The sequence below is a fragment of the Nestor notabilis genome, unplaced genomic scaffold (assembly GCF_000696875.1).
Source record: "Nestor notabilis isolate BGI_N333 unplaced genomic scaffold, ASM69687v1 scaffold9530, whole genome shotgun sequence".
In the NCBI taxonomy this organism is placed as follows: domain Eukaryota; kingdom Metazoa; phylum Chordata; class Aves; order Psittaciformes; family Psittacidae; genus Nestor; species Nestor notabilis.
In genome coordinates, this window is record NW_009912433.1 from 34,004 (window position 1) to 46,877 (window position 12,874).

Genomic DNA, 12,874 nt, shown 5'->3' on the forward strand with positions numbered 1-12,874 from the left:
TCTAGCAAGAGGCCCACAGCCAAGGCTGTTTAAAGCTGAAATACCAGGGGAAGAACAACAGGTTCCTTCTTTTCCTCTTGTGCATCAGACAAGCAACCCTGATGTTGCAACGCCATTGCAGTGGGACTCTGAGGAAGCCTGAAGCACTAATCAAAAAGTTCAAGTGTCACGCCTGGGTGGAACAAGCATCATCATCACCAGCAAAATTCATCCCACCTTCTTCCTTCCTCCTTTAGTAGAACTCCTCATCTCCCCTTCCCGGCTTGGCTCCCCTCAAGCCCAGTTGCATCAATTCAGCTGTTCGCATGTGCAGATTCCAATGAGTGGAAGACTTTATTATTTTTAATATGGGGGTTCTACATTAAAGTGTCCAAGACAAGTTAAAACAGTTGCCACCCTCGGCCTCTCCTATTCTCCCCTCCCTAGTGCTATTTGAGTTTAATTTGTTCAGTACATGAGAGAACTTGGCTTTAAAGTATTACCTTCAGAAAAGGTAATCAGGAGGGATGACAACATGGAGTTTTAACTGCAGTCATTTCAGTGCTGTAGTTTGGAGTGATTCTTTGCAGAAGTAAATACATACTTAAGAGGGGCACAGACCAGCAGTTCAGGAATAGGACCAAGGGCCTGAAGCATCTCCGAAGGCGGCTTTAGCACAACAGCACTAGGAGCATGAAATGAACTTCATGGCGACTGTCCACATGCAAAAGGCCAGCACCCCCACTGAGTTCTCAGAAGCAAGCCACACAAGCAATACATAGTAAAATGACTAGTCAGAGGGAAGCAACACAACTCACCTGAGCCCAAAGAGCCAACCTGGAGCCCAGAAGTGCCTTCCTCAGAAGTGGAAGGTGAAGGATCATGTATCTGTGAGCAGATACTTCCATCACTCCACTGCAAGCATTGAGATAGGGCAAGCAGCATGCCAGAGCAAGCATGTGCATGCACAGAGGACACTAGGAAACACTATCCTGTGCTTGGCAAAGCAAGCAGGAAAATCAGTGTCAGGATTTTGAGAACAAAGGCTGCTGGGATCCAAGTGCCAGTCAGTGGAAGCCTGTTCTCATTCTGAGCCCAGCAAGCCAGTCACAGCCTCCTGTAAGCAAGCCAGAGCAGACAACCAGCCACCAGCTCTCCACTCAGTGCTATATTAGTGGGAAGTAACCAAGATGCAGAGGCCAGCAGGCTCCCTGAGCTTTAGGCTTTGAAAGTAAGTGCCTGGAAGTAGTTTGCCACATTAGGCACTGAGCTGAAGTCAGATGCACCAGTGCTGGTTAAAAGCCACGTGCTGTTGTCTCTGGGTCAAGCAGCTCTGCTTCCCTGCTATAGGAAAGGGAAGCACCAAAGGCTGGTCACCACCACACCCTCAGCAGGGAAGTGAGGTTGCCCTGACCCAGTTTTTGCCTTGAGAAAAAGCATCCACCTAAGACCATGTGGGGGCATCCTCTTATAATCCATCTTTATTTGTAAAAATCCACATACAAAATCTTCGGTTTCCTTTTACAAAAACAAAAAGGCACATAAAACTACTCAAACTCTCATCCCCATGGACTGATGGTCAGACACTCCCCACACCCCAACTTTCCCCTTTGCTTTCTCCTCCAGTCCATGTTTCTTCATGTTTCCTTTAGTTTCAGCTCACTCCTGCCCAGGCACAGTTCTGCGCTTGCAAAGATGAAGTACGCACACAGGGGAGGTGGTGGAGAGGTGGCATAGGCTGTGCATGGAATGGTTTACAGGCACTTTTTAGTAGTAGGTCTCTTTTTCCACCCAACCTGAGGGAAAAGAAGGCAGAAAGCAGAGTAAGTCTTAAAGCAGAGTAATTAGGAGGTTCATGAGAGCTCCTTTTAGGCTCTGCAAACTTGCACTAATTAGTAGCACCTGAACTAGTAAGTGACCCATCACAATGATAAAGTCTTGCCGAATTGCTCATGTGCTGCAGCTTTCATGCCCTGTTCCAGCTTTCTAGAATTAGCCAAAGCATTATCAGTCTTTTCCACCTATCTCAGTGCATCGTTACTTTCATATACTGCACAAGAATGCAGGGAGAGGGACAAAAAGTCCTTAATTTGAACTACCTGCACTATTAGCATTGAGGAACACAGCACTGCATAGTGTCTGCACTGTGGGTCCTTGAGCATTGTCAGAGCTTCTACAGAGCTCAGCAGCCTGAGGCGGCAGGGAAGGAAACACAGATTAGCAGCATGTTCTTACCACCAGGGTTGCGTCTGATAATGAGCTTTCTGATTTCATCATACAGGAATATGAGGAGGGAGTATGGGAAGGCACAGAACCACCAGGTCGGTCTGTTTGGGAGAGAAGACAGTAAGAACACAGGCAGCAAAGATGCTCTGTGCCTAGCAGAGCTCTGACTTCATGGCCCAGAGGAGTGCAGGAAGGCTGGCATGTCCCAGCCTGCCAGTGCACCAGCAACCACAAAGCTGTGGTTCAGCTGAGAACCCTCCAAGCCAAGAATTACCACCAAGTTTTCTGCTGCAATAGGTTAATCCACTATTTGGCTATTAATTCCAACATGAGGTGCGTCACAGCACCTTTGTGCTTCTCTGTACCAGCACCTCCCCACCTATTAATCTAGCAGCATTTCCTCCAAGTACACATAACCTTTGCGCCCACAGCCTTGCTCACTTGAACTGCATTCATTTCCCTTATGATTTACACGTGCTAACATCTAGCTGCTGCAGGCATTGAGTAGAGGCCAGCTTTCTCAGTAGGAAATGCCTGTACGTCAGCATCAAACTAGACAACGCTTCCGAATGAGACACAAGGTGTACCAGGATCTTTTTGCCATGAAAATTTCATGGCACAGAAGCCAGAGGGCTGTTCAAAGTTTGAGACTAAACCCTGTCATGAAATGTTGCAGTGCTGTTGAGCAATGCTTAAGATGTTGGCACCCTCCCCACTGTTAGGAAAGCTGGTCATCTGCGCTACGCAGCATCTTTCCAAAGACTCCATTACTAGTGCTAGTTCTGTGGGAGGCAGAAAAAGGCACAAGACACCATCACCATCAGTTAGTAAAGAAGAGTCACCTGGCCTATGTCTTAGAGCAATTCAACTGGCTGTCTTTGGAGATGCAGTTGCCTACCTATAATAACACTCCATGTAAGCATAACAGCAGCTGCACTAGAGCACACTGGTACAACTTGAGGTTGTGCTGCTTTAAGTGGGGCACTGAACTGCAGAGTCCCCATAAACATTCCATAAGCAGTAAAGAAAATCAAACCCCTGGTGTGACACACTACAGCAAAGGATCACTTGCACCCTCCGGCCTGAGCTCTTCTGGGTTAAAAGTAGGTTTCATGCTCCACAAGCTCATAACCACTTTTATCCACCTCCCCACCCAAGTGCTGCTGTTCTGTGGTACAGCCTGCTGCACAAAAAGCATGATGCAACTTACTTGAGAGGGTACATCCTTAGAGCAACATCCATGCCAGGGCAGTAGGAGAGGAAGGCAGCCAGAGCAGTCTCCTCAAAGAGACCAAATATTAAGATCTTGTTCCTAGTAGAAACAGGAGAGCAGTCAGAGACAAAGTACTTTTCCAGCTGATATCCTTAAAAACATCTAGTTGCCACATGGTAGTGAATAGAAACAGATACTCAGGTCTAGCTTTGAAGTCGATCAGGTGGGGACTACCAGGCCAGGTACAGTCGACACAAAGGTCTTATGTCTCCAGACAGAGATATTCCAGTTCACAACAAAGTCAGCAACTAACCAGCAATAGTTTTCATCACAAATGCACACGGAGGCTGAGGTTCATGCCACCAGATCTCTTCATTCATCAGCTGCTCAGCTGCAGCACAAGGCTGTGTAAGGGAGCATGCCACTGTCCTTAGAGGTGAGCTGGCTCCCACAGACAATACCAGCAGAAGTCATTTCACTTTGCCTCAGCCTGACAACCGTAGCAGGTATGGCAAGAAGGAGAGCACCCACTCCCTCTTTTACCCACTACCAAGGCACCAGACTGTTGAAGTCTTATGCCAAGAAGCCCAGACACTGCTGGGATGAAGAGCTAGAATCTGTGTGCTACAGAATACATCCTCCTTGGCCAGCCTGACTTACTTCATTCCCTGCTGGAAGACGGAATTTCTTCGGGTCTTACAAATAATCAAGTCTGCCCACTGCACAACCACAATGCTGACAAAGAAGGCTGTATGGCAAGTGAACTCCACTATCTTCCTCTGTTCGTAGGTCTAGGAAGCAAAACAGAGAGCACTGGTTCCAACATGCTGCCTTTGCTCTCTGGAACTCGCACCAAGTTTAGCAGGCATTGGTGTTCTGGCTGGCAGGCTCTAAGTTGTGCCTCAAAACTTACCCATTGCTGCCCGTAGCTGTCTTCCACATCGTTAATCCATCGGTCATCCCACTGAACTCTGATCCCCAGCAAGCCAGAAGGCCAAAACCCATTCTCCGCCATGATTACAAAATAGGTGAAGAAACCCCCAAGGGCCTGGATCATACCTGAACAGGTAAGAAACGATGATAAAACTGATGAAGCTACTGTGCAGTGCAATTATAATGGAAAGCAGTCTGCATGAGACCCCAAACACCTAAAAAATTGCTCCTTGTGGGGCTCAGCCTCCCAGGTAACAGTTATAGAAGTAACTCCTGTTAACATCAAACTCAGCTGCATCCCTCTTGCTGTGCAGCTTCTCCTCCCAACTTCGTACAGAGTTACTTCTGTTCTGCCATGTGCTGTGATGGCACAGTGCTCAAGGACACAAGATAAAACACTCTTTGTATTCTCATTAAGCCTTGCCCACCCCCAACCCTTGCAAAATACAGTCAAGAAGGTTCCCAAGGTCTGCTGTAATTAAGCATGAGCTCCTGTCCTGTGAACTGGGCACGTCTCTGTAGCTGCCTTTAATCAAGGCTCCTAATACCGTGTGTTTAGGGATATGCTGGAGAGAATCCTTTACTTCTAATTAAACTAACAATGGGATCTATGTTCTTGCTGAACAAGTCTGAACCAGAGGAGAGCTGGTTGTCAGCCAGTTCCTTTACAGCACTATGCAATTAAACAACGTCACTGTGAAAGCGATTCAGCGGCTCAAGCTGCGCAAGCCACCGCTATGTGCCATGGGGACAGAATCACAGCAAATTCTGAGGTTCTGGTTCACACATCCCAAACCTCAACCCTACCAAAATAAGCAGAACAGTCACTGACTTAGGCTGGTGTATAACCCCTGCTACCACCGACTTCAAACCAGCACCAGAGAGAACAGCCCAGCTTACCAATCTGCCCATAGGCCATGCTGATCAGCCGCTCATTCACCAGCTTGTCTGTTCTGGGATTTCTGGGCTGCCTCTTCATGATGTCACTCTCTGCTTGCTCATATGCCAGGGAAATAGCAGGGACCTTTGGAAGTGGTAGGACTGGTGTTAGAACCGTTTCAGTTTTCCACTGCATATAGCCTTCCCTGCCCCACATGTTCAGCCGCAGAAACAGCATCATCCAAGAGCCATAGCTGTAGTATTCAGGAAGGACCTTACCCCCTCCCCATTCCCAGTTTGCCCTTACATGGAACTGAAGGACCCTCAGACTCAGAGAGCCACAAGACAGGGAGAATCAAACGGTGCTTATTTTAAATCAGAACACTAGAGGAAACTCTATTTAAGCATTTTCCTTCCACCTGTTCTTTCTTTAGGGTACCCCAAGAACATCCACGTTTCTTCTTGAGACAAAAAGACAACATTCACCATGTCAGTGCCCAAGTCGATGCAGAGGATGGTGACTGTTCCCAGTGGAAGGGGTATGTTTGCAATGATGAAGATCAAGAACGGCGTGATTTCAGGAATGTTACTGGTCAGGGTGTAAGCAATAGACTTCTTCAGGTTGTCAAAGATCAGACGCCCTGGGGCAAGGAAGAGAGAACAACTAATTAATGTAACTCTTCCTTATCAGCAGAAGGCAGCCAAGTAGCACATGGGCAGCTTCAGTGATAACACTGAAAAGCAAAACGCTAGTGCAGCAACCTGAAGGGTTTCCTTGTGTGTAGAAGTGAGACTGTGTGCTCCATCCACAGCATCACCTATACAGAGTAACGTTTCTGGGCACAGAAATCAGGGTTCACTCTATACAGCCCTGGGTTCTGAGGATTATCAAGAGCCCCTGGAGGCACCCTCTGTTCTGCTCCTGTTTGAGAGCTATTGCTCCATCGGACAGGGAAATGTGTCAGACTCAGCTGGCAAAGATGACTGTAGGGTCACGTGCTAGGGAAAAGGACAAAGTAGCTTTGTTTCTCAGCTGCTTCCTCCTGTTACCCATCCCAAAGGCTTGTGCTGGTCCCATGGAAAGGGAGAAGACTTTTAAAGGGAGAAGGAAGCCCTCCTTGAAAACACTTGTGGAGATAAGCTCAAATAAAGGAGAGCCCTCCAGAAATCTGTTTCAGAGGGAATCAGTAAGTAACACTGCTGAATTATGCCACTTTGCCACCACTGCACACAAGTTATAAACTCACCTTCTTCAACCCCAGTGACAATGGAGGCAAAATTATCATCCAGCAGAATCATGTCAGCAGCCTGCTTGGAGACATCTGAGCCAGAAATACCCATAGCAACACCAATGTCAGCCTTCTTCAGGGCTGGGGAATCATTCACACCATCACCTGTGACTGCTACAATGGCACCCTAATCACAAAGAGAGGGATAGAAAGCCTGAAATAAAATCATCATGTAACATGTTTCAGGCAGAAAAGCTTTCTCCTATCTTTCAGGAGATGAAACACAAAAAACTACTTCACTTTTTTGGAAGGAGACCTCTATTTTTCCTTGTCCTCCCTCATCCCTTTTGCCCACTCTGATCAGGCTTGGAGAGCAACATGGTTCTCTGATAAAGGAGATGCTGGACATAAACATGTTGAATCCTCCTCTCCCAAGCACCTCCATAGCATTTAGGAATTAAGTGTTAAACATTCTAGGATCAGAAGAAAGCCTCAGTACAAAATGAAGATACTTTCCTACAAGACCCTTATGTATAGTAGAGTAGCCTGATGTCAGCAGCTGGAAGCTGCTGAAAGACTGACATCGAAGTCTGGCCCTTTACCTGACAGCACTCAGAGGACTAAGTCCTGCCACCAAAGAAGGCAGCACTGGTTAGTAGGTTATATGCATGTCTGGGGATCTCTCCATATGAAATCCTTGGGCTCCCCTCTCTTTACCTGGCGCTGACAGCCTTCCACAATGATTAGCTTCTGCTGAGGAGATGTCCTGGCAAAGACTATTTCTGTATGATGAGTCAGGATGTCATCCAGTTGCTCACTAGTCATGTCCTTCAAATCTGTGCCATGAACAACACAAGCTTTGGCATCCCTGCAATCAAGAGGCAATACAATGTTTTACTTCACAAGTTAAACTGTTTCTCATTAATTATATTTGCCTACTACAGCTCTTCAGTGCTCTAGGAAAAGACCGGCTCCTGCTGTGCTAAATACTAATCCAGGCAGCCTCTGCATTAAGCTTGATGATCTGAGTTTAAAAAGTACATGGGGAACACAAAGAAAAAGACAGTGCCAAGCAACAGACAAAAAGCCCCATGAGCAGACTAATTCTATGGCTTTTTAAAATGAATCAAGGACAGACCAGTTGTTTCCACAGCTCTTGGCCCCTCTGGAAGGGAAGAGCCCCTGGCTCAGGCTGTTAAGCTTCCAACATCACAAGAGATGCTGTGGTCTTCTGCAGGCAATCCTTTTTGCAAAAGGCTGATGACCTACATGTGGCTCTTCAGAGAGCTCACACTGTGTTAGTTCAGACTATTTCACACTCTTCAACAAAAACATGCAGCGTTATATTTAGACTGGTTTGGCACCCTGCATACTACAGCAAAATACCACCTCTCTAACCCAACATACCATCCCTTATAGGTCTAGGAGACTCTCCACACAGCTCATGACATCATGAGACTGGGAAATTCCTTCCCCACCCTTACAGCCAGCTGCTGACCTGCTCAGTCACACAGCCTAGTGACCCCCAGCCTGCATTGCTAGGTTGTGGAGTTACCCTTAAAAACAGAGTAGAATTCAGCCACAATACTTGTCTTCCCCAAGCGATTTCATTCTACAGGGTGTCTATTCACAGTTCATAAACTACATGGCTACCCTCCAGCCCAAACACAGGCTGGGTCAAGCTAAGCAATGCAGACAGCCCAGCCATTCTGCAAACAGCCTGCTTATGCCAGAACACATTTTCTGAGGATGCCTCAGTTCTGCACCAGGCTAGGAAGGCCAACATTAACCCCTATGAGGAAGAGATTCCATTTTCACATTTATTCTGCTCATAGCTACTGACTAGTGTCAATTCCTCTACCCATTCAAGTGCTGCTCCCTTTGACCAACTGCAGTCAGACCCGGAAGAAAGTTTGAGAGCAAGAGGGACAGAACTGGGCTTTGAGTGATCAAGTTCAAGAGGCACTGCAGCTCTTTTCCCTGAACAACGTAAAACAGTTAAACAGCTTACTTTCAGTAGCTCATTCAGTCTGGATTGTGACTAAAATGAGTCATTTTCTTTTTACCAGAGTTTTCCCATTACCTTTAAGTTATTTCCCCAAATAAGCTTGACTAAGTACATGTTTGATGGCAAAATTAAACCCAGCCTCTATTTAAAGATCCAGAATCACAGAAGTAGAGAGTACAGGCTCTGCAGCATCACTGCTCAAAACAGTCCCAAAACATCCAACTCCCTCCCCTATACCACTTTGGATACATTTTCCTGTCTGCTACGTTAAGCCAGTACATGGTGCTTGTGCAGTGACATGAACTAGGCAGGGCAAATGCTCAACTCAGGGAAAGAAGACTTCACCCAGCCACCTGTTTCCTTCCCCTGGTGTGGGGACAGACCATCAGGACAGGCAGCTGTGGGGCAGGGAAAGGATGGAAGAAACTGCCAGTTTTCTTTATAGTGTAAGCAGAGAGGCAAATGCTTAATTCTCTGAACAACTCTGGCCTTCCCCACCTATCAGTACCTGGGGTTGACCTGGCTGACAGGAATGTTGAGTCGAGCAGCAATATCTTCTACTGTTTCATTGCCCTCAGAGATGATGCCAACACCCTTGGCAATGGCTTTGGCTGTGATCGGATGGTCTCCAGTAACCATGATAACCTGAAATGCAAACAGACTGCTGTGAAAGCCGTGCTTGTACTGCAGAGCAGCACTGCTCAAAGGCAGGTCCCTTGAGACCAGAAAGGCCACGTGGCTTTTGTTCTGCTAGTGAGCCCTGGCACAGAGCAAGCCTGAGGTACAGGCAGTGATCTGTTACCAGTATGCCAGGGATTGAGGTGGATGGAAAACGATGAAAATTGTTAATCCCCAAGTCAGATTCAGTTCTATTTCCAGCCTGTGCTTCGGTCTCTCATCTCAGGCAGTACTGTGGGACACACAGAACACATGTGAGCCAATCACATGCTTGCTTTGGGATACCATGCCATCAGCACCCGTCAGTTTGGAGTCCAACTCTATTTTCAGCCCATTAACATACAATCATTCGTATTTAACTCAGAAATGAAACTTCAATTACTACTAGTTAAATCCTGACCAATCATTCATTCACTCACATTACAGCAAAAGAGTAAGGAAAGCCATTTATATCCACAGGCATAGAGCAAAGTGATTTTCAACCCAGGAATTAAACTACCTTGATCCCAGCACTTCTGCATTTGCCAACAGCATCTGGCACAGCAGCACGAGGAGGGTCAATCATAGACATCAGTCCTACAAAGCAGAGTTTGTCTACAGGGAAGTTCAATTCATCTGTGTCAAACTGGAAGCCTTCAGGGAACTGATCGTCAGGCAGAGCCAAGTGACAGAATCCTGTAACACATGAAATCCATGTTTACTCTGTTCCTACCCATCAGGAGGCAAAGAGAGCTAATGCTTATTGCTTCTGCAAACAGCTGCACAATAACAACAGAGCTACTGAGGCAGGAGTCATGCTCATGTTCTCGTAACTCATAGGTGTTGCTAGGTGCCCAGGCACAGCTTGGTTCACATGCAGTGGAGTTAATCTAATACCATGTGGCCCCATGGAGACTGAAGGTCCCAAATGCTTTGCTTCATTTTGATTTGGGGACCCAGCAGCTGGGCAAGACAAGACCCTGTAGGCTGCCTTTTAGATTAAAGGCTAAAGCAGAACTGTTCCTACATACATTGAAATGACCTTGACTCAACACTATGGTTACACTGCAAGAACAGAGTAAAACCCTCCACTTAATCTGTGGGGGCTTTGCACAGGAGCACGAGGGACAGATCTTTTCCAGTTTAAGGCTGCATTTCCTTACCTAACACTCTCTCCCCAAGGCCTCCTAACTCAAGGTAAGCATTCTGAAAAGCATCTTTCATTTCCTCATCCAGTGGTTGCTCTTTGCCATGAATAAGAATGGTGCTGCAGCGATCCAAGATCCTCTCTGGAGCTCCCTTCATCACCAGCAAGTAACGGGATTCTGATGGGTTTGCATTTTTGTGGATAGACAGCTAGGGTGGAAGAAATGAAACTGGTGTTACAGGCATGTACTGTGAAGGTCATGAGTAATCTCCATCACTCAATGTGTTGTTGATTACAGCAGCTCAGGACAGGTTGTGATATTCTGCTCTCGTTTCCATTTACCTGCACCTTATATAGGTTCACAAACTAAGGAAAATTCCTGTGTATTCTTTAACATTAACATACAAGCACAGATGTTGCAATGACCTTTTTTGTATCCAAGGTCTACCTCTTAAGGTCATTTCCAAGCAGTTCATTCCTACTCCCAGATTCGAGTTCTTCCACTCCCTGTGCACTACTGCTGCACAGGTTGGAAGCATGCCTGGTCCTTTCTCAGCAGCTGACACCTTAGTGTCAAGGCAGCTCCAGAAGCTCTTAACTTTATAGGCTACAAGCATGTAATGGCTAGACAAGATTTTAGTGCCAAAACAAGTTTTGAAGCACACTGAATACAATTTACACCAGTGCTTCACATAGCAGCTCTCCCTTAAGAGGGCACATGCTTACCTGGTACTTGTTGGTAGAGTTAAATGGTATTTCCACCACTTTGGGATACCTTTCTCTCATCTCCTTGACGGAACCACAGCACAACTCAATGCATTTCAGAAGTGCAGACTCAGAGGCATCTCCTGCCACTGCTCTCTGGGGAAAGAGACAACTATCAATACGTACATCCCAGCACACTCACCATAGATGATCAGATCTTGTTAAAGAAACATGTATTCATCTCAGGTGTATTCATCTCAGCTTCTACATAACACAATATGAGAGTGAATAAATGATTCTATTATCTATGGGAAGTTTACTAAGCAACATGACTAATATTTGACACATAAGCACTGTACAGTTAATTTCAGCCCTGGCTGGGTCACAGTTCAGAAGCAGGAATCTGAATTGATGTTCTGCTGGCATTTGCACCAGTGCTGAACCTGCAAAGCTTAAAAAAGCCAAGACTTTCCAGTGAGAACAGACTGGCTAAAGACAAACAGGCTCTCATCACTGCTGCTCCCCCAGCTCTGGTGTCTACTACTCTGAGCTCCCAGAATTGGATGTTTGTAGCTTTTAAGTGTACAAATGCTAGAGATAGAGACTTCTGGAACAGCCAGACATTGGGAAATGCCTAGGAAAGCTTTCTGGTCTTTCCTAGCCCTGTCTGAAGCTCCTGACCTCCACACAGACAGTTAGTGGAGGTCCGGAGTCTGCTGTGGAAATGTGTCTTCCCAGTCCCATCTCCTATAAAAGAGTGCTAAACTGCAGTAAAGATTAAGAGTGGCAGATACCTCTACTTGCAGGTTCCTGTCACCCACAGGATGTAATCTCACTACCATTATGGGAGGGCAATGGTGGGGAACAGGACTTAGATTTCTTTTAGGAACTCACCTTAAGAATTGGTGTATTTTCCTGGTTGGCCTGAAACACAGCACGGTTGCAGAGACCCGCAACTCTGGACAAAGCAGTCCAAGTAGCTGAGCTCTTGTCAAAGGAAGCACCTAAAAGCAGAAGAAGAATGTCAAAAAACCCACCCCTCAAAAAAAAAAACAAAAAAAAACACCAAACCAAAACCAACCAAACAAAAAAACCCCAAAACCTGAAATCCCAGTTTTAAGAAGCCTTTACCTCAGAAATCAGAAACACTTAGAGCCTGTTAGCACACTATATCTCTTTGAATCGTCCTCCCTTCCCAGGTACTTGATGAGCAGTTGATTGTTTTAAGACCAGAGGGTGGAATGGCAACAGTGCAAGAGAACACCTCTGCTCTCAAGATTCCACTAATAGCAGTATCCAGCAGCAGCCATGCTGACAAAGCCAAGGAATTCTGGACAGATAACATTCTTTCAGAAAGGCTTGACTAAGGGATGCTGAGTTCCACCTCCATATTGTCTCACTTTATCCGTCACCCAGAAACTGGATGAAATAGCTCCCAAAGGAACAATCCTTAAAGATACTGCTTCTCTCACACTGGCCCTTAAGTTGGCTTCAAGGTAGATGAATTGAACAGCAAGTTAGCTGGTAAGCTAATGCACTTTCCATGAAGTGAAATCTTTTAGGTTTATTTCTACTGCAGCCAAGCCAACTGTTGCCTGGCCAAAACCAAGCGCTTCCAAATAACACTATTTATGTACTACTGTTGAAGACCAGTAAAGCAGCTTTTTTTAAGTGGTTCAGACCACTTTTGGAGTGGTTGGGGGCAGGGTGCAGTAGCACCAGTGAAAAATGTTTATGCTAATAACACGTTGCAAGCACAACATTTCACAAGGTAGACGACAGCTAGGAAACTCCTGAACTTGGTTGTACTCATCAGTTCTGGAGAGGTAAATACCTCTCTCAGTTGCACAGCACTGAGATTTCAGATTCTTATCAATATCTAGAAGTAACTTCCTGCT

General features: G+C 46.1%; 1 protein-coding gene across 1 annotated transcript in view; it reads right to left on the reverse strand.

Annotated features, from left to right (window-relative positions):
• Positions 1–1,434: 1,434 nt before the first annotated feature.
• The window catches only part of LOC104409512 (sodium/potassium-transporting ATPase subunit alpha-1), a gene marked incomplete at its 5' end in the record, with an annotated part of 16,647 nt that continues 5,207 nt past the window's right edge, over positions 1,435–12,874 (reverse strand). Inside the window, 14 exons of the mRNA XM_010019408.1 lie at positions 1,435–1,775; positions 2,215–2,306; positions 3,416–3,517; positions 4,079–4,209; positions 4,332–4,477; positions 5,252–5,375; positions 5,717–5,871; positions 6,478–6,646; positions 7,177–7,327; positions 8,976–9,112; positions 9,645–9,820; positions 10,288–10,480; positions 10,998–11,132; positions 11,871–11,980. Coding sequence (XP_010017710.1) covers positions 1,747–1,775; positions 2,215–2,306; positions 3,416–3,517; positions 4,079–4,209; positions 4,332–4,477; positions 5,252–5,375; positions 5,717–5,871; positions 6,478–6,646; positions 7,177–7,327; positions 8,976–9,112; positions 9,645–9,820; positions 10,288–10,480; positions 10,998–11,132; positions 11,871–11,980 — 1,850 coding nt within the window. The remainder of the gene's footprint in view (positions 1,776–2,214; positions 2,307–3,415; positions 3,518–4,078; positions 4,210–4,331; positions 4,478–5,251; positions 5,376–5,716; positions 5,872–6,477; positions 6,647–7,176; positions 7,328–8,975; positions 9,113–9,644; positions 9,821–10,287; positions 10,481–10,997; positions 11,133–11,870; positions 11,981–12,874) is intronic.